This window comes from Schizophyllum commune (assembly GCF_000143185.2).
Source record: "Schizophyllum commune H4-8 unplaced genomic scaffold SCHCOscaffold_4, whole genome shotgun sequence".
NCBI lineage: Eukaryota > Fungi > Basidiomycota > Agaricomycetes > Agaricales > Schizophyllaceae > Schizophyllum > Schizophyllum commune.
The window spans coordinates 1,629,200-1,648,453 of NW_026089541.1; the positions used below are offsets into that span (position 1 = coordinate 1,629,200).

The following is a 19,254-nucleotide window of genomic DNA, read 5'->3' on the forward strand; positions in this document are numbered from 1 at the left end:
AATCTTCGCATTGCAAGACCATCTTGATCACTAGGATGGCCATGAACTACAGTGAATCAAGAAGAAGACGATGTCCCTCAGCGGGTACCCGACAGTGAACCCATGCCTCTCGCGATGAGCGCTGCAACTCCGGTGTTCGTCGTCAGCAGGTGTTTGGACGTGATCAGAGGCCTTCTGGTAGACCTTCGGGGCAGCACTCTTACCTCCGCCGGCGCCTGAGGGCTTCGCGCCGCTAGCTGCGCGGTCTTCTGATCTCTGATGGTGAGGAATCTGAGGACGTCAATAGTACACGACATCTGTGCGGCGCGCACCGCTGCGCCACCATCCAAGTTCATGCGCACCGGACCGCAGCGAAGACAAGCAATCAACTTGGCTATCTCAGGTGCGTACCCCCTCCTTTGCCACTAAACAGCGCATTTGCCCCTCCATTGCCGATACACCAGCCCTTCCACCATGTCTTCTGGATTGATTCGACAAGTAAATGGCTCTCTGGCTCACATGTATCCAGTTCATGCCTTCATTTCATTGGATGAGGACTGTCATGTCTTCCCATTTGTCCAGCCATAGTTGAGCATGCTCAAAAGGGTCCCATTGCGCAGGTAAAAGGTAGGGGGTAAATAACAATAAAGCAGTCGAATCGTTCGAGAGTCCACAAGTCCGGCTGTGTCAGGGTAGGTAGTAGCAGTCCGGTAGTCGAGTCCGTTCGCAAAAGTAGTCCGCGCGTAGTGTATGCACATCGACAGTGCATGGTAATGTGCGGCATCCGTGCGTAGTATATACACGTCGACCGTGCACGATAAATACACGTCAAAAGTCCTCATACAACATCACGGCGCACCCGCACACTGCATAGCGCGGCCGTGGATGGTCATGAATAGCTTACTCGAGCGCCCAGTAGGCGGCGGCGAGGCGGTTGGGGAAGCGGCGGGCACTAGAGGAGGGAGGTTAGCCGAACCTCGCGTCCATGAGGAAGCACGAAGACTCACCCCGCATAGTTCTCGCGACGCTCAAAGGCCATGCGGCGCGCAGCAGAGCCGGCGTCCTTGCCGTCCTTGCTCTTCTTGCCACCGTCGGTCGCACCAGAGGCGGCCGCGGAGTCGGTCGCGGAGGCACCAGAGGCGTCGGAGGCACCAGCGGCGGCAGACGCGTCACCGCCTGCAGCGGCAGAGGCATCACCGCCGGAGGCAGCGTCCGTGGCACCAGCGGCAGCGGCGGAGTCGGTCGCAGAGGCACCCGCGGCACCGGCATCGGTAGCGGAAGCGCCAGAGGCAGCGTCGGTCGCGGAGGCACCACCAGCAGCTGCACCGGCATCACCGCCAGCCGCGGCACCGTCGACCTGCGCAGCCTGGTCGAGCTGCTCGCAGGCGGCCTGGAGTTGCTGGAGCTGCGAAGGACAATGAGCATACATCGAAGTTATCTCCTAAGACAGCGAGCTCACCATCTGCTGCATCATAGCAGCAGCATCACCAGCAGCACCCGCGTCACCGCCAGCCGCCGCGCTCGCACCACCACCGGCGGCAGCGCCGGCGTCGCCGCCCTTGCCACCACCGCCACCGCCGAGGAGGCTGCCAAGGAGGTCGCCGATGAGGTCGCGGCGGCGGAGGCCCTCGATGGACACGGACGCGCCGAGACCGGACGCGTCGCCGCCCGCGCCAGATGCATCGCCGCCAGCACCAGAGGAGGCGGAAGCGCCAGAGGCATCGGAAGCGCCAGATGCACCGGACGCGTCACCACCAGCGGCACCCGAGGCGGACGCACCACCAGCAGAAGCACCACCCGCCGACGCAGACGCGCCGCCGGAGATAAGACCCATCTGCTCGGCGGTCGCGCACATCTGGGCGAGCGCGGAGCTGGAGACCTCGCAGGTCGCGGAGCCGACGCCGCCGGCGGAGGCGCCGGAGGCGTCTGCGCCTGAGCCGGACGCTGAGCCAGAGCCGGACGCGCTGGATCCAGAGGAGCCAGATGCGCTGGAGCCCGAGGCACCAGAGGCGTCGCCGCTCGAGCCAGAGGCATCACCGGAAAAGCCAGATGAGCCCGACGAGCCAGATGCACCAGAGGCGTCACCGCTGGAGGAGCCAGACGAGCCCGACGCATCACCGGAGGCAGAGCCAGAGGCATCGGTAGCAGACGCGCCCGCGGCAGAATCGGTCGCGGACGCACCACCAGCAGCAGCGTCAGTGGCGGACGCACCACCAGCGGCGGCGTCGGAGCCAGCAGCGGATGCGGACTGGGAAGAAGGTCAGCATTCGTAAGGATATGATTTCTAGGCGCAAGGATACGATATCTGGGCGAGGATATCATATCGGAGGAGGATACTCACAGCATCGCCGCCGCTCTGGTCCTTGCCGGAGTTGTCGCCTCCCTGGTCCTTTCCAGATTGGTCCTTCCCGGACTGGTCTCCGCCTTGCTGGCTGGCGTCACCGCCTTGCTGAGCAGCATCGCCTCCGTCGCCGTGGCGCGCCTGAGAAGGATTTGTTAGCACAACGGCAAGGTGGATAGGAAAACTAGACCGCATAGAGAAGCTAGACTGAAGACCCACCTGCATCGGGTTGAACGTCGCGATGTCGCGAGCGACAGGCGCGGGCGCGGCGAAGACCGTCGTCGCGAGGAGGACGGTGGTGTAGAGGAGGGCACGGTTGAACAACATAGTGAGGTCGAGTAAGGTAGACTTGTCGAGTAAAGAAGACTTGTCGAGTGAAGAAGGCGTGCAAGAGAACTACGCGTAAGAGGAGACTAAGTTTGCGAGCGGAAGAGATCCTTCAAGGATTAAAGACTGTGCGGGACGTGGCTAGCACGGAAAGACAGGCGGACGAAATGGGCGTGGGACGGGCGAACGATGCGAAAGGCGAACGAAGAGGAAAAGAGTCGACGCGGTCGACTGAAAAGAAGGGCGGGGTGCGGTGGGAGACCTGGTGAGCAAGTTGAAGGAGAGTGGGAAGAAGGGGAGATGGGCTTATATACCTCGCGCAGGGGAAGTGCTTACCGAGCTCCCCGGTCGCCTCGTCGCGCCGTTCCATTGTACTGGATCGGGGTATGAAGGGGGGACGTGGACGCAGGGTGGACATCCGTCAAACGTCTTCTGATGCTCCCCCAATTCGCCGCGCGTGGGGGAGAGGTCATCAGAGCCTGTGGAGCGCCGTTGCGGTGGGAGGCGGGGGCATCATCGAGGACGACAAGCGCCCTTGTCGGCCATCGTCAGGACGACTGCGCCGGTGAGCAGAGTGAAATCGGGGAGGGGATCTCGGCACTGTAGAGGATCTTCATGGCGGGGGACGAGTGACACGCGCGTGCTCATTGAAGGCGAGATGATGTGACCAAACTCGACTGTGGGAAGTTTGAAGTGAGGCCCATTCTATTCGCCATCGAAGGTGCTGCGCATAGTGGAGTATCAAGAGGCCTCGCAACGGTATAATTGGGGCCGAGCGTGGCGAGAGCGCCCGTCGAGCACGACGCTGAGCCCAAGGATGCGGGCAGGCAAGTCCGTCGCAAGTCGCGACCGCAACGTCAAGTCTAAAAGACTCAAAGGAAGAAGATGACGCGGTTGAAAGGTCATTCTTGGAAGATTGCGAGCCATCGTAAGCTGAGCAAAGAAAGCGAGAGTTCTAGGTCTGATATTTGAGCAGTTGAGGTGCAAAAGTGACACTGCAACTAGCGCGTTCAAGACAAAAGCCAAGACGGTGTTCGGGAAGGACGTGACGCATTCCTCACGTGAAGTGTGACAACCGCGCCTCGGTCCGGGCTCCCGTTCAAGCTCGTCTTTCCATCTTCCACTTCCACGCTCGAGTTGACGACCGTGCTCCACCGAGTTCATATGACTTCCACGACGACGAGTGTCCTCTCCCGTGCTGCGCATGTCTATTCCTGCCCCAAGGCTCTTTGCGCTCGATGCACTTGCATCACAGGACCCGCCGCGGGCTGATTAGCGGGCAAAAGCCCTTTGCGTGGCCAGATTTCAGGGTGACCTGTGGAGCCTCCGAAAGGTATAAAAGGATGGGCTTCCTCACGTCTTGCTCCCCACAAAACGCCAGTCGTTCACCAGGTCCTGAGTACCCCACGCGCATCCTCCCTCCTTCATAGTCGACTGCGTCGGCTTGATTTATTCGCTTTCTTTCGTGCACGTTCACTCGCAGTCCTCTGTCGCTTGTCTTCTGTCTATCCTATCTGTCTACGACCTCCCTACCTCGTCCTTGAAGGAACTTCTCGTCTCGCTCTCTGTATCAAGTTAGCCTCGCACCCCGACCCTTACATTCACGATGCTTTTCAACCGTGCCCTCCTCTACACCACCGTCCTCCTTGCGACGACCGTCTTTGCTGCTCCGACGCCTGCGCGTCGTGATGCGGTTGCTTTCAGCCCCCTTCAGGTGCGTTTGTCCATAATTTTACTCGTCGACTCTTGACCGACGCGTCGTCCAGGCCCGCGGTGGCGACAAGGGCGGTGACAATGGCGGTCAAGGTGGCGGCGATAACAGTCAGGGTGGCTCTGGCTCTGGCTCTGGTAGCGGCTCTAGTGATGCTGTATGTCCTTCTCATACTCTGTCCATACTTTTCCATCTAATTCTGCACTAGAGCGCAGCCGGTGGCGCCTCCGCTACTGATTCCGCCGCTGGCGCTGGCGCGACCGACGCGTCTGGTGCCTCTGGCGGTAGCTCGTCTTCTGGCGGCGCGTCTTCCGGTGGCGCATCTTCGGGCAGCGCTTCCTCCGGTGGTGCGTCCTCTGGCGGCCTCGGCGGTAGTGGTGCCGGAGGTGCATCAGGTGGTGCTGCCAGCGGCGACGCCCTCGCCCAGATGTGCGCGGTCGCCGAGCAGATGGGTCTGATCGGCAGCGGCGCGGATGCCTCTGGTGGTGGTGCTGCTGGCGGTGCTGCTGGGGGTGACGCCTCGGGCGCTTCGTCTGGTGGCGCGTCTGGTGCCTCGTCGTCCGGCGGCGCTTCCTCTGGTGACGCCTCTGGCGCATCGTCTGGCGGAGACGCCTCCGGCGCCTCCTCCGGCCAGCTCCGCCGCACCCTCCTGAGCCGCGGCTTCCTCGACGGCCTCTTCGGCGGTGGCGGGGACTCGGGTGCGGGTGGTGCTGGTGGTGCCGGTGCCTCTGGCGCGGCTGGCGGTGATGCCTCTAGCGCAGCTGGAGGTGCCTCTGGCGGTGCCGGTTCTGGTGCAGCCGGCGGTGCAGGTGCAGCCGGCGGCTCTGGCGGAGGCGACCTCCTCGACCAGATGCTCCAGCAACTCCAGCAGGCCTGCTCCCAGGTCGACTCCGGCGCTGCGGCGTCTGGTTCTGGTTCGTCTGGTGCTGGTGGCGCGTCTGCCACCGACTCCGCTGCGGGTGCTGGCGCGACCGATGCCTCTGGCTCTGGATCTGCTGGTGGCGCGTCCGGCTCTGCTGATGGTGCTTCCGGCTCTGGCTCTGCGGGTGGTGCTTCGGGTTCTGCTGGCGGCGCGTCCGGCTCAGGCTCCGGCTCCGACACCAACGGCTCCTCCGGCCTCAGCGGCGGCGACTCGGGCGCGAGCGCGGGTGCCGGCGCGGGCGGTGCCTCCGCGACAGACTCTGCCGCGGGCGCGTCCGCTACTGACGGCAGCTCGGGTGGTGCTTCATCGTCCGGCGGTGCTTCATCGTCTGGTGGTGCTTCATCGTCGGGCTCTGGCTCTGGCTCTGGCTCTGATTCGGGCGCCTCCGGCTCTGGCTCGCAGTCCGGCGGCGACAGCAAGCTCAAGAGCCGCGTGGCGGGTTACCGGTGAGTTTATCCCTCACGTCGTTGAAGATCTCGTACTTACGCGCCCTCAGCATGCTCCTCCGCAACCTCAACCAGCTGAACGAGATCCTCGCGGAGAGCGACCTCTGAGCGATCTTTGCTCATCATCCTCTTCGTGCGGCGAAGATCCTCGCGCGCTATGCAGTGCGCGGGCGCGCGATGGGGCGATTATTCATTCGACGGACAGACTTAGGCTCTCGCCCACCTCATGTATAGGCTAGCCTACTCACATGTACAGACAACCCCCCACCGACGGACCTGCGACTGCTTGCTACGAACGTACTTTTGTAACTTTACCTACCTACTGCGCAACAAGGGACCTGTGGAACCTCCTTTTTCGTGTGTGATTGAGCCTTGACGGTGTTCGAGGGCATGGAAAGTCGGCGAGGGCTCCATCCGGCAAGTTCCGACGGCGGATGCCGCTTGGTTCCAGCCCTGCCGCGTTTGTTCTCCCGACCACCATCATCCCGCCGGCCACGAGACAAGCGGCTCCCGTTCAGCATTCGCCGTTGCATGTCTTTGTAGCGATTATCTCAAAGTGGAAACGACAGTGTCCCTCGGGGCATGCAACAAAAATGACAGACCGTTGAACGTGCCCATGCATGGCCAACATAGCGCTATGTGATGACCTGTTCTTGACCAAGATCAACCACGTCGCTCTTGTCTGCATCTCTCAGTGCCGCCCGCACTCAAGTCAGAAATCTACGATGTTCAGCATGAACCTCGGAGCGAACAGCGGCGGCACAGACTTTTCCAGTATATTGCCTCCCCCGTCGCGCCCTTTCACCGATGGTATGAGGCTGGCACTCCACCGCCCTCTAACCGTGTCTCTAAAGTCTCGACATCCAAAGATTCTTCCATGTGGTCCACTTTACACGCTCATACCCTCCAGGAATGCTGGACCGCCAGGGAGAGCTGATCAAGCAGACCAAGGACGTCTTTGAAGCTAAAGGTCAGCGGGCTTCCTTTGGAACGTTCATAACAGCGCGGGCTCTTATAACGGAACTATCCCTCGCAGTCTTACCCCGCGTCTCTATGCAGATTATCCCCGCGCACCTTCGAGAGGGCCACGTTCGACGCTTGCGACAAGCGTTTTCGGTGGCGCAGGTCGTCGAGGCGTGTCTTCCCGGCGCGCTTGCAATTTTGCAGAACAAGGATGATATGCTCAAGATGGTCGCTTTTGAGAGACCCAGAGTTCATGTTCCCATCCCTTCATAAACCCCAACACCCACCAATGCGTCCCGCAGATCTGCACCCTGAAGATGCAATCTCGGCGCCTTTCTCCGCCCAATCCGACCTTCATCATCAGTGTTGGTGCGCTGGATGTTTTCCTCTCTTAAATGCAGGACTTCGTCAGGCGCACGATAGCAGCGCGCGGAAGCGAGGATCTCGAGACGAGCGCGAACAAAGACCTCGAGTCGCGCACGAGCAAGAAACTCGAGTCGCGCACGAGCAAGGAACCCGAGTCGCGCACAAACAAGACGCTTGAGATGCGCGAGGGTGAAGACCTCGACCCGACGCTGCTCAAGATATTCGAAGACATCGCGAGTTTGCCACTGTCTTCGCAGTCAGCGTCCGGAGAGTATGGCAGCTCTCGTCCGGCCTTGCGTGATGTCTTTATCGATGACCTATGAATGACAACAAAACATGCTAACTTCGATTGGCCTGTCAATTGGCTGTGATTACACCCTACCTTTTACAAGCGTAATAGGACCCTTTCGAGCATGCTCAGTCTTTGGCTTGATTGCAGTCCCGTTAACGAGACAACCAGTCGGCATTCTGACACGCTCTAAAGGCGATCGAAGGTGACCCCGGGATTCTAAGGACATGGCTACGGAGCTGAAGACCCAGAGTTGTCGGCTGTCACCGATGTCCTGCCTTCCCGTGCTTCCTTTCGCTCCACCTCGAGCTCCGTTGCCCAAGAGCGAACTTCGGGATGTCGAATGCTGGGAATACTGCTATCATAGAACGTCTCCAGATCCAGGCCTGTACGTCGCTCGTATGCGAAGGCTGCGAGGAAGGTAGAGGTGTCAAAAACGACATGATGTTTTGTTCAGCCGCGTTGAAGTGAGTACATACCCTGCGCAGCCATTTCGAATCGATCGAGGTCTGCGGAAGGATGAGCGCCTTGTCAAGAACCCAAGAAGGTGAAGGAAACGTACCCTTGACGAACAGCGCTTCAGGCGTCTCACGAGCTTCGTATTCCTGTCCACCCTGTCGGCAATTTGGGCCTGAGCCACCGGGACTAACTGACCTTCCATAAATCCATTATGCGCCGCGCCGCAGGACTGTCGTGCAGCATCTCGTGCACAAAGTTTTGCATCGTACCCTGCCCGAGTCAATTTCTAAAGACAATCATAGTGAAAAGGGCGAGAGCGTACTTCTTCCATTTTCACTTTTTCTTCTTTCGAGAAGCCATGTCGAGGAGTGATATCGCCCACTAGCAGAATAGTGAGCCAATTTCATCAGCCTAAATATAGAGGCGTACCTTGCGCCTCAGCGATATCGTGTACGAGAGCCAGCAGTACGCATCTGCGAAGCAGTCATACAATGGTTTGGAGGTGGAAAGTGGAAAAGTATACTTTGTGATATCCAACGTCGTGTCAGAGCAGCACATCGCCATGATCGCCATCCGATACATGTGGTCCGAGATGCTGTGAGGTAATATGAGTATTCGACGCGCAGGTGAAGTGCTCATCCTCTGGGCATTGTGTACCTCTCTGGATCGGGAATCTACGCTCGTTGAGGGCGCGGATACACGTGTGAAGACAGGAAAGCTGCCTACCTTGTGGTCTACCCAGCCAGTTCTCTTTTGGGTCTGCAGCGTATTCAGTCTGCCGATGAACGCAGGTTGTAATTCAGGTGTGCGAACGCACCTTTAATCGCTCCAAGACATGGAAAAAGGCCAACAGGTCGCGTTTGTCATTTCCCGTAGCCTTATACAGCGGATGCTGTTCCAAAGGTTGGGAAACCATTTCTGATGGAGGGGAGGAGTTCATGTTAGGGACGGAATAAGAAATCACAGGATGAAGGTGAGAAGAGGAAGTTGAACCGACCGTGACCGCAAGTGACCGTCTCGTTCCCACAATCAGGCGAGCTGCCTTCGAACCGGTCGAAATCCAGGTTGAACTCTATAGCAAGAGCTCTCTCGTGCAGAGCTTTCACCAGCAAGGTCAGAAGAGCCTCGATGTATATGCCTCACAGACTCAAAACCGGTCTGTATGCTGAACAAGTGTGATCTTACATTTAGCCGATATCTACTTACAGTCTCGCAGGCAGTCTTCCCGCCCCGCTCAGCCGTATCGTCTCGCCATTCACGTACGGACAGTCCAATATATATCTTACCGTCTGCGCAAACTCATCTGGCTTTCCAAAGCGTTGCGGGTAGACGATGCCCTCGGTCCGTAAGCTCTTCTGCGTCTTTGCGTTCATCGCGTCCGTCATACTGCTGGCGAAGACGCCTGGCGCGATTGTTGCGACGCGCACACCGTACCGTGCAAGGTCGCGCGCCATCGGGAGCGTCATTCCTACGAGCGCTCCCTTCGTGGCAGAGTAAGCAGTCTGACCGGGTTGGCCTTCGAACTGCAAGACCGAATTAGGCAGCGTCACGAACTTTGACAGTTGAGCGTACCGCCGCAGCACTCGCCACCATCACAATCACTCCACGCTCACCATCCTCGCCTTCCGGTGGTGCATACACCAGGTGCTTGAGCGCCAGCCGCGTCAGGTTGAACGTCCCCGTCAAGTTGACATTGAGCGCGAAGTTCCACACGTCCAGCGAATGCGGCTCCGGAGGACGTGCACCGGTCTTGTCGACCGAGATGACCTTCGCAGCGATGCCGACGCCAGCGCAGTTGATAACGCCACCGAGGGGGGCGCCTGATTCGCTTGCCCAAGCGGCAGTGCCCTCGACCGTACGCTCGATCGCGTCGACGTCGGTGATGTCGGTGGGGAAGAAGCGCGCTCGCGGGGAGGCCTTGACTTCCTCGGGAGGCTCAGAGAGGTCGACGATAGATGCGTACGCGCCGGCGTCTAGCAGGGAACGAACTGTCGCCAGCCCAAGTCCGGATGAGCTGCAATTCCGTTCGTGCATCAGAGGAGGCATCGACGCGACGAGTACGCAGTGACGCACCCTCCAGAGACGATGAAAGTACGCTTCTCAACCTTCATGGTGGCTCGTACTACGCGGACGCGTCTTGCAGTGGTGGAGGCGTTGGTGAAGGCACTGGACAAGTACCGCTCCCCGGTTCAGTCGCTCAGCCGGAAGCATCTGATTCCCCCACGTCCCATTGGCACTCCACGGGGTCTTAAGTGCCGAAGGAATGCTACACTGCGCGGTTGCATTAACTGTCGCGTCTCACGAAGCCATTCAGAAGGGCCTTATGACGTTATTTTTCACTAAAAAATACCAAGCGCAGGTAGTAGGAATGTGGTGATAGGAAGCAAGAAGCGTACGAGAGGGAGCAGGCTGTGGGCACAAAGCACGTGTCCGCAATCCGGTAGCATGATGTGCATTTTCATGGTGAGCACGGTGTAGTGTAAGGTTCAATATAGAGTGACGGTGGTGTATCAACGCGGATGCGCTCGCATACTCGTGCGAAGCATCTTCATGCTGTCCGAAAGCATTCGCATTTGGCGCCACAAAAGACGTGTTTGGCGCGCAACTGGGAACCGGAACTTCACCAACCAAACACACGTACCGACTACAGTCTGTAAGTCGCATAACTCATTGACCAGACGGCTGATTCATTCCCTCCTGCTGGACCGACATCCCCCTTAGTTCATGTGGTTGGTCAAGCCAAACGACCTCGACCACCGTACCAACAGCTTTCGTTTGGTCCAACTGGCTTGACCAACCCTCGACAACTCGGTGGACTGTTGGTCAAGCGAGTCAAGTTCAAGGCAGGCCATCAACATACGTCAGTACGCAACGTCGCATACATAAGCTTCGAGTCCACCTATACAATGATTCTCTTTGGACACGTCGACCCTTTCCCTGCTTATCCGCGTCAATGTCCTCCAATCCCTCTTCGTCGGTGGGCCTGCCTTCTGACCTCATGGCCAACGTTGCACAGCTGGTCCAGCAGGCAGTCTCGCAGGCCATGGCATCAGCCTCTGCTGCCTCTCCTTCCCCTCCTTCATCCACGAACTCTGCCATGGGACCGCCTCCGATACAGCCACCACCACCCACACAGCCTCCTCCCTCTACGCAGCCCCCGTCGTCAGCTCAGCCTACCTTTCCTACGAACGCGTCCGTCTTTCCGTCTCCTCAGGGCGTTGGCGCTTGTGGATCCGTCCTATCCGCTCTTGCGGGACCTTCGGCAATCCCTCTGTCATCCGCGGCTCCCATCACGCCTTACCGCTCTATCTCAGCCGGCAGCACTGTCACTAGTCCTGGTGTTCCTGGTCTCCGCGCCCTGGCGTCGCAAGGCGGATCCGCATCCACCCCTCGCCTGACCGCCATACTCCGGCAGCGTATCAACGACGCCAATCAGGAGCGGCTCGAGCATAGCGCTGCGGGTCGGGATCAAGATGGGAGGGGCGGCACAAGCCTCAGCAGCCGACGAGGTAACAGCACCACTGCGCCTCGGCGGTCTCGTGGGCCCGCAGCAAGGAGACCGACGTTGAGGGACTGCCTTCCTAGGAAGCAGCTTCCTTCCGTCGACGATGTGATTGTGGCGTGCGCCGATCCCACTTCTCAGCAGCAGGTTGTGGCCGCCAACATCACCGTTCATGTTCTCTTTTCTTTCATCGAAAGCTCCGACAACGCGGTAAGCCATCAGCGCAGCTCGGTGCGAGATGCCTACTCACTGAAGGCACAGACTTTTGGAATGACTAAGCATTCGATACTCTACACCGACACTGACGCTCACGAGGCGTGTCTACGCCAATGCGAGCTTGTTTTCGAGCACCACGATCCTGTGGCGCTGGAGACGACCGTCGACCAAATTCTCACAGATACGCAGGTTCGGATGGAGGAGGTCGGCTGGATCTTTCAGCAAAGGGCCGGTAGTGTTTCTCTTCGAAGCTCGCGCGCTCCGCTGTCTTTGGTTGGTCTCGTCAATCATGGCGTGCACATTGCTGCGCCTCCCCCGCACGAGCTATGCAGGATCAAGCTCCGTCCCGAGCCCCCTAGCACGACGCTCGGCCAGCTCATCCAAAACCCGTACTTCATGAGCCCACGCAAGCCTGAGCTCTCCATTGCCGGCAATCGGTTTATTATTCGTCTGAGTGCGTTTTTTCGACCTATTTCTCCCCTTCTGAGCACTGACAGTGTAGTAGTGAGTACTCTACCCATTGGGCGTCGTGTGAGTCTGAAAGACCTGCGGCTCAGTGATGACGACGACGAAGTGCGTCTGCACTGGTGCTTGTCTATCAGGGTCAAGCTTGCCATGACCGACTCCGCCGCATATCCTGAGTTGGACCATTTGATATGCGAACACTGCGAGTGCGACGTGAGTCTTTACTTGTGCATGGTCTTCACGGAGCTGACGAACGTCCCAGAGAGGAAGCTCTGCCAATCGCATCCGTCCCCGCCTTCCATGCGCGTCCACGCCGGCACACCCGGCTTCAATGCGGACGCGAACTACCACCGGCCAGATGGGTACGGAATCTATTGACTCCGAAGCCGAGTCTACTGAGGTACGCACTTTGTCTATATGCTTGAATAAGTACTCAGTGTGTACAGGTGGCTCGAAGCCTGATAGATGATCGCCAAACTATCGATTTCCCTTCGTCTCTCTCAGATCTCTGGGAGTGTCCTGCGCTTCGCTCACTGGACCACGACTTCGATATCCCTCCATTCACTCTGCATCAGCTCCCAGAGGCCGCACTGGAAGTGGTTGGGCACTACCACCGTCGCGCTGGACTGGGGGACCCCGCTCGTCTTTGTCTACGCGCACGCGATCAGCAGGATATGAACCACATGCTAGGCGTCGAGATTGAAAAGGCCATGCGCCAGCAGGACTACTCGCACTTGCTCAGCCCGAGCCGCGTCTTCACCATGTACGTCCTTATGTAGCCTTCAGTATCTGGTCTACGCTCACTACTTGTTTTAGAGAGGGCCATCGCTAGCGCGTGGCATACGGTGGGTTAGGAAGTTGTCTCGGGTTTTCCGTTCTTATTTGGTTAAATGAGTAATATCTACTTAAACTACCTTATCTCCCGCGTAGGTTAACCTCTATTTGCGTGCGCTCGTAAACATGTAAAGCTCTGTTACGATGCCCGGTAAATACTATGTGCTGGTCGTCGCTCGCTGATCCATGACCGTTCAGAGCGTAATGTGGGAAATAAGGTCGTCGGGCAAAGAGCAATTACGCTTGGGGTTAAGAGCTGTGCGGTGACGTATAGCGTGACTATTCGTGAGAATGTCTGTTACGCGTGACTCAGCGTGCAGTATCTACCGTTCGTCGTGTACCATCGTCGTCCCGCTATTCCAGTGACAAGAGAGTGCGCGGCACAGATTCACGGTGGTGCGTCCACAGCCGGCTCATTGCATTATCTGAGGTTGACCTTTATAGCCACGCACAACACCTCTTGTCCGCGCATCTCGTTCCGGTGCGTGGGTGGGAGGTGTCGCGGGGGCTGTTATGTGCGGCGTACGCACGGCGTGCCTCTCCCCCTTGTCCGCGGTCTTCCTGCGTCGAGGGGGGAGTGCGTCTTGTGTTCCAGCATGTCGATCGGAGGGGCGAGGCGAAGGACCGCCGTGCTTACTCGTGGTCGATCGATCGGGTCGCAACGATGTCGCCTTCGCTACGCGCCGTGTTCTTCTCGTACGGCTAAGGTCGTTCATCCTCTCCATGCCTTACGGTCGACCGGGCGTCATGCGTGCTGACTGCATCGCTGTGTCATCTTTGTCGTCGTGTCCCTCTACGGCTGGTATCTCTATAGCCATGTTCCATGTTCACTCTACTGTGTCCGTATGTCTGGCAATTCAAGCTACTTTTTTAACCACCTTCAATGCCGCCTGCGCTTGCTTCTAAAGCCGCAATAAAGAAGCGGGCGTGCTCGTGTTGCCGCGCGTGTTGTGTCCGTTACCGAGGGTTAACGTAGTTTCCCTCCGCTTGAGAGAAGAGGTTGACTGGTGAGACTAGGGTTAACGATCGGCGGGGTTGTAGCGGAAATTGCGCGAATGCGGGGGTACGAACATTGTATTGCGACGCAGAGTAATTGCATAGAACATCTCGTGCCGCCTTTCGAGGGAGTGTAAATGGCACCGACATAGCTCAGGTACGCCTGTGGTGCGTGTTGGCTGACCTCCCCACACGCTTCTTGTGAGTGCGGGATCCCTCTTCGATTCATTAAACCTTCCCTTCATCATTCGATCAGCCTTAAGCATAGAAGTTCCGTACTCAAACAACTGTCATATATCAAGTATGAGGATCTACATAGCATTGCTCGATAAGCAAGTCGCGCAAGGCTGAGCGCTCGAGTACGCTAGTAGCCTCCTATCGGCGCCCATGCTACTCCCCCAAAAAGATTGTCATTACTTGTCGTTCGCACGAAGGAGTGCTTTACCTATGAATGCACGAGTGCTGGCAATCGTGTCTTCGTTCGTTGTGAGACGTGCTGAAGATGCACGTCTTTCCATGGCAGTTGGCCTACAAGCAGTGAGATTCAAAGTTGTTTCGCACAAGTGCGACCGTATCACCTGCACTTCCTCGCGCTCAACGACGTGACCACAGACATGCTTCGTACACAAAATGGCGAAGAAGCACATGAGGCAATGTCGTTCTGTCGACACTAGTGTCAGCCAAAAAAACGGTTCGCGCGGGACTCAAGCTAGAACAGCTACCGTCGGCTATCGGGAACTTGCAACGGGGGGGGGGAGAGAATGAGAGAAGTGTGTACCGTGTCTTCTCAGCCGCGTTTATGTATGGAGGGCATGCAGTGATAGACTTTGCATACCGTCCGCGTCGTGCCCCGTAGTGGTGTCCCTCAAACCCAATGTAGCGTCCATTAGTAGACCCTTTGCCAAAGATGTCCAAAGACTTGCCTATCTTAGGAGCGGTGTTGAGTCAATTCGACAGCGCCATTCCCTCCGACCGACACGGTGCGGCTCATGTTCTCGCTGCGTCCACCATTGATGGGATCGTACGCTCACGAAAGACGCGAAGTACAGTCTAGCTAGACGATCCACACAACCAAACACCAACAACCACGATAGCAATGAACACGCTAGACTGGAGGCGCTACGAGAGCGGGCGAGTCCGAGTATTTATATTACTTGGGGATAGTTTGTGTTGTTTATGCCAGTTCCAGACGAGCTGGACTGAAGCGAGAAGTCGAGTGGGGCAATCGGACGTCTCGGCGTTCTGACGAGCGCTTTCGGGTTGATTGAAGTTCACAAGGCGGTTTAATGCGCTCGGAAGTTCAGGCTTTTATGATGTGTAAAGTGCGGGTTAACGCGGTTGTGTTTATTTGGTGTGGTGTGTAGGTACTAGGGCTTCTCTGCGCGGGGCCGGAAAAGTCCCCGAATCGTATGTAGGTCTCGGTATATAACTTGAACGCGTCGTCTCGGCCGTCCAGACCGCGCGGTAACACACAATGCCTATCTCTGAGTCAAAATCCAACTATAACGCCTATCCGCGCGTTCTCCTGTCCGAATAATCGCGCAATGACTGCGGTTCCTGGCGGTAGAGCGGTTGACTGGTCGGGTATCCTCCTGCGCCGCGATGCCGGGCGCGATTCCACACTTGTTGATGTTTACCAAGGCAAGGCCGGCCTGGTTTCCACCCGTTCCCTTGTGCGCGACGCGGCTCAGAGGCCTGCGCGGCGGGGAGCGTACAGTCTGGACTGTCGATACGCGGGGAGCGAAGCCCTTGCCGGGGCGGACAGCGCTTGGCGGCGCCGACGCTCGGTTCGGAGTTCAACTCGGCGATGTCCGAGATCACGAGCTCGGACCCGAAGTTCCGGTCTCGGACCCGAAGTCACGTGTAGTCACGTTGATGGTTCGAGTTCCGCTTGCGCGGTGCTCTGCGTGTCTCCGCATGACGGCGAGCAGCAGGAAGGCTTGTCCGAGCCCCAACAATAATCTAGATTCTCTTGACACAGCAGGGCAAGAGGACTGAAGGCTTGAGGCGCGTATAGCGCGGCTACTTGATTAAGTAGGGCCCGCCAAAGGACTCGCAGGATGTCATCGACGACGCGCAGACTCGTGATCAGGCGCCGAAGAGCTCGCTGCTATCCTTGGTCAGTCATTGCAGACGGATAATGCTGCGGACTAGTTGTATTGAAGGTTAGGAAGCGTGGCGCTCCTGGTTTTCTATGTCATAAAATACCCCCGACGCGCCCGTTGTACAGTCGCGACGGCGGTGCAGTATATACGGATCCGCCCATACAATCTAGACCAAGTCGACTATATATCGCTTGTTTATGTATGTTTTTCCGCGTTTTTCAGCCGCAGGGCGTATCATCTCCCCCACACCAATAATCTGGACCGTCCTCGGTCAGTTAAGGTGGATGGGTGACTCGGTGTTGTTACTGGGTCGTCGGGCGACTCGCAGTCGACTGCTGCCGCAGTCTCTTGGTAGGTAGTTGTCGGAGGGCGGCAGGGCGCTAATTAAGCTTTTGGCTCACGCCGCATGTTCCGGACATGCATGGTCGTTTAAAAACCGGCCGTGCGCATCTCCCACGGTTTTCCAACTTGTCCTGAACCACGAAGGTACGTCGCTGGTACGCGCGTCCCGACGCGCCAGCCATACTGACGACGATCTAGAGATGACCGCCGGCAACGAAGGCCCACACTCGACGGTGCGCAAGGAGCACCAAGCTTTCGCCCGAAAGCTCCACCAGATCGAGAAGGATGCGCGCGCACTGCTCAAGGGCGAGGAGCCCACGGTGGTGAACTTGGTGCGGGGGATCCAGCGCGATAAGAAGCGCGCGACGATCCTCAAGAAGAAGCTGGTAAGCTCCGTCGTGCCAAGTTGGTTCCGGCGCTTGCTAACGCTTGTTTGTAGATATCTCTGTCCGACGCCATTGCGCAAGCGCGCAAACTGAGAGAGACGGGCCCCTGGGCGCCGACCGCGGCGATCCAAGGGGCAATGTTTTTCCTGTTCGACTGCCTCAAGGCATCGGACCCCAAATCGAAGTGGTACGCGCTGCAAGAGATCGCGCGCCCTCGGTAGGTCTCCGACATGGTTGGGTGACGCCTACTGACATTTTCACCATCTAGGTATGTGATCAACATCGTGGGGCTCGAGATCCCGACGCATGACGCGTCGTTATGCCGCGCTGACCGCGACCGGGTGCCGCGACAGGCGAACGAGGACTTGGTAAGTCCTTGTTGTTTTGATGGGTTCGCAGCGGACTAACTATTCGCAGGACGTGCTGCTCTTGCAGCAACCGCAGCTGCCCGCCGACTATGTCGCGGTCGAGGCAGAGCAGGGCGGTCTCGGCGAGGTCGAGCTGAGTGGGTGCGCGCCCGCGACGCCAGCCCAGCGGAGCTATCCGGGGCAGAAGGCGCACCAGCACGACAAGAACAAGGGCGCGACGAAGCGTAAGCGCGCCGCTAAGGTGCGCTCCCATTTTATTTGATTATATTGGTGGTGCTACAGCTAACGCTTCAACAGCGGAAGGTTGCCACCGATTCCGACGACGACGAGGCCGAAGTCGAAGAGCCGGAGCCCGCGCGCAAGCGCACGCGTTCCCAGACAAAGGCCGCCGCCCCCACCTCAAAGGGCAAGGGGAGGGCGAAGGCGGGCCCGAGCTCGGCGCGCGGTCGGCGCGGCAAGAAGGTCGCTACGCCCTCGGACGTCGAAGAGGAGGAGGAGGAGGAGCGCTCCCAGCCCGAGTCCGAGGAGCGCGATGTCGTACCGCCCGTGCGTTTCCGCGTGGACTGGGACCGTCGCCCGCGCGATGCGGACGGCGAGCTCTTGCCTTACGTCGAGACGGGGGACGAGGCTAGCGAGCGGCGTCAGGGCGAGTTCATCGCGAAGGGGCCGGCGCCCATCTACGGGCTGAACGGTGACCTGCTCGGTCTCACCTCGCCGCCTTCCGAGGACGACGCGCAGATGCTCGAGGAGCAGGCCGAGGAACAGGAGCGTCTCGCCGACGAGGAGGAGCAGATGCTCCGCATCAAGGAGGAGATCCGCGCCCATAACGAGCAGCGCATGCTCGCGGGGTTGGGTGACGACGACGCGCCTGAGTGGCCAACGGCGGGTAGCTCGGGGCTCCAGCCTGGCTGGACCCACCTCCCGGACGCCGAGGACGAAGAGGACGGCAACGCGGGGCATCCGGGCGCCGAGGAGGAGGAAGAGGAGCTTGAGGACGACGACGTCGAGCCCCCTGCTCTTCCCTCTCCTAAGCCCGCAGCGCCTTCGCGCTTTCCGACGCCGGAGTGGATGAGGGAGGGACCCTCGGGCGATCGTCCAGTGGAGTTGCTCTGAGCGCTCGGCCGAGGTAAGTCCCGTTTTAAGTTCTTTTTGTCGTTTTCGTGTATCCTTGCTGACCCGCACCATTCCAGCAGCTTCCCTCAGGGAGAAAATGCGGTAGATAGCTCTGGATTGGCGAGGACAATGCGCGCGACACGCGCTTAGATAGGTGATTTCTTGGGGCTCTGTACATCACATCTTTTCTTGTATTTCTTGTTGTAGGATCCCCGTTTTTAATGTACTTCTTGCTTTCTTGGGCGATTTAGAGTGATGCCAAGTGACACAAGAAGCAATAAATTGTGCTGTGCGACCGCCTTAGAGGTCGGACAACTGACGCTGCTCGGCGGCGTGCTCGCGTGGGCTGCACGTGACCGTCGGCCACTGCCGGTTGTGGTTCGACTTAGCGAGTCGTGCTTGCTCGCGATAGCGGCGCAAAAATCTCCGTCGTGGAACGAGCTGGATCGGCAGCCTATCTCCCCCACACCAAAAATGTCGGCGACCTCGCCGGTGTGGAGTTCAGGAGCAGGTAGAAATTTATGAAATTGCGGCAGAGGGCGCGGATATCGCGTCCCTGACCGGCCGAGCGGTCGTGATATAAGATCGGAGCGCGCTGGACGGATGAGTCCAACCCACTACAACGATTCGTTCCTTCATCTCCCTCAATGGCCAACAAATACCAGCGCGATCTCTTCGATCAGTTTCTTGCGCTTCTGCCTTCAGCTTCGGCGGCGCTCAAGACCGCGCTCCGCGAGGTCGCGCACTGCGACCTTCCCGCTGCCAGGAAGATCGTCAAGTATCTCAAGACGCACGTGGAGGAGCTGCGCGCGCTCGACGCCAAGGTCGTCGAGCATTATGAGGGCAACAAGGAGAAGTTGGTTGCCGCGCTCGATGGGGTCATGGTGCGTGTTCGGATCGTCGCTGATCGCCTCCCATCTCACACTGAGCGTTGCAGGTCATCATGGACTTCAAGCAGGTCCATGACAAGCGGCCGATCATGGCCCACTGCCTGACCGTCTGCTACACGGCGACGGACAGTCTGGCACCCGGGGAGTCGGCGGACGACTTCTACCGCGGCCTGTCGGCCACGAAGCGATCTCTGCAGGAGATCGTCTCGAAGGTGCGTCGTCGGACGTTATTTT

General features: G+C 58.6%; 6 protein-coding genes across 6 annotated transcripts; 2 read left to right on the forward strand and 4 right to left on the reverse strand.

Moving 5' to 3' along the window:
* Positions 1–986: 986 nt before the first annotated feature.
* Positions 987–2,732, reverse strand: SCHCODRAFT_02618744 (uncharacterized protein). Its single transcript, XM_050344897.1, has 2 exons — positions 2,321–2,732; positions 987–2,227 (listed from the first exon to the last, which is right to left on the reverse strand). The coding sequence occupies exons 1-2, from the start codon at positions 2,645–2,647 to the stop codon at positions 1,421–1,423; spliced, it is 1,134 nt and encodes a 377-aa protein (XP_050201100.1). The 5' UTR covers positions 2,648–2,732; the 3' UTR covers positions 987–1,420.
* A 1,521-nt stretch (positions 2,733–4,253) lies between these two features.
* Positions 4,254–7,378, forward strand: SCHCODRAFT_02665552 (uncharacterized protein; the record flags this gene model as incomplete). The annotated part of the gene is made up of 7 exons (XM_003032681.1): positions 4,254–4,361; positions 4,414–4,515; positions 4,567–5,726; positions 5,983–6,023; positions 6,637–6,696; positions 6,763–6,938; positions 7,091–7,378. The coding sequence occupies 7 exons, from the start codon at positions 4,254–4,256 to the stop codon at positions 7,376–7,378; spliced, it is 1,935 nt and encodes a 644-aa protein (XP_003032727.1).
* Positions 7,379–7,514: 136 nt separating this feature from the next.
* Positions 7,515–8,764, reverse strand: SCHCODRAFT_02618751 (HD domain-containing protein). Its single transcript, XM_050344898.1, has 10 exons — positions 8,621–8,764; positions 8,530–8,562; positions 8,461–8,477; positions 8,327–8,398; positions 8,233–8,276; positions 8,126–8,184; positions 7,999–8,073; positions 7,907–7,949; positions 7,824–7,853; positions 7,515–7,754 (listed from the first exon to the last, which is right to left on the reverse strand). The coding sequence occupies exons 1-10, from the start codon at positions 8,741–8,743 to the stop codon at positions 7,576–7,578; spliced, it is 675 nt and encodes a 224-aa protein (XP_050201101.1). The 5' UTR covers positions 8,744–8,764; the 3' UTR covers positions 7,515–7,575.
* A 130-nt stretch (positions 8,765–8,894) lies between these two features.
* SCHCODRAFT_02618755 (NAD(P)-binding protein) lies at positions 8,895–10,273 on the reverse strand. Its single transcript, XM_003033268.2, has 3 exons — positions 9,877–10,273; positions 9,376–9,817; positions 8,895–9,326 (listed from the first exon to the last, which is right to left on the reverse strand). Exons 1-3 carry the CDS (start codon positions 9,912–9,914, stop codon positions 9,006–9,008), a joined length of 801 nt encoding a protein of 266 aa, XP_003033314.1. The 5' UTR covers positions 9,915–10,273; the 3' UTR covers positions 8,895–9,005.
* A 166-nt stretch (positions 10,274–10,439) lies between these two features.
* SCHCODRAFT_02746573 (uncharacterized protein) lies at positions 10,440–13,011 on the forward strand. The gene is made up of 6 exons (XM_050347199.1): positions 10,440–11,515; positions 11,567–11,975; positions 12,027–12,199; positions 12,249–12,386; positions 12,433–12,749; positions 12,803–13,011. Exons 1-6 carry the CDS (start codon positions 10,757–10,759, stop codon positions 12,816–12,818), a joined length of 1,812 nt encoding a protein of 603 aa, XP_050201102.1. The 5' UTR covers positions 10,440–10,756; the 3' UTR covers positions 12,819–13,011.
* Positions 13,012–14,257: 1,246 nt separating this feature from the next.
* On the reverse strand, positions 14,258–14,463 carry SCHCODRAFT_02496619 (uncharacterized protein; the record flags this gene model as incomplete). The annotated part of the gene is made up of 2 exons (XM_050343043.1): positions 14,258–14,344; positions 14,395–14,463. 2 exons carry the CDS (start codon positions 14,461–14,463, stop codon positions 14,258–14,260), a joined length of 156 nt encoding a protein of 51 aa, XP_050201103.1.
* Positions 14,464–19,254: the final 4,791 nt, after the last annotated feature.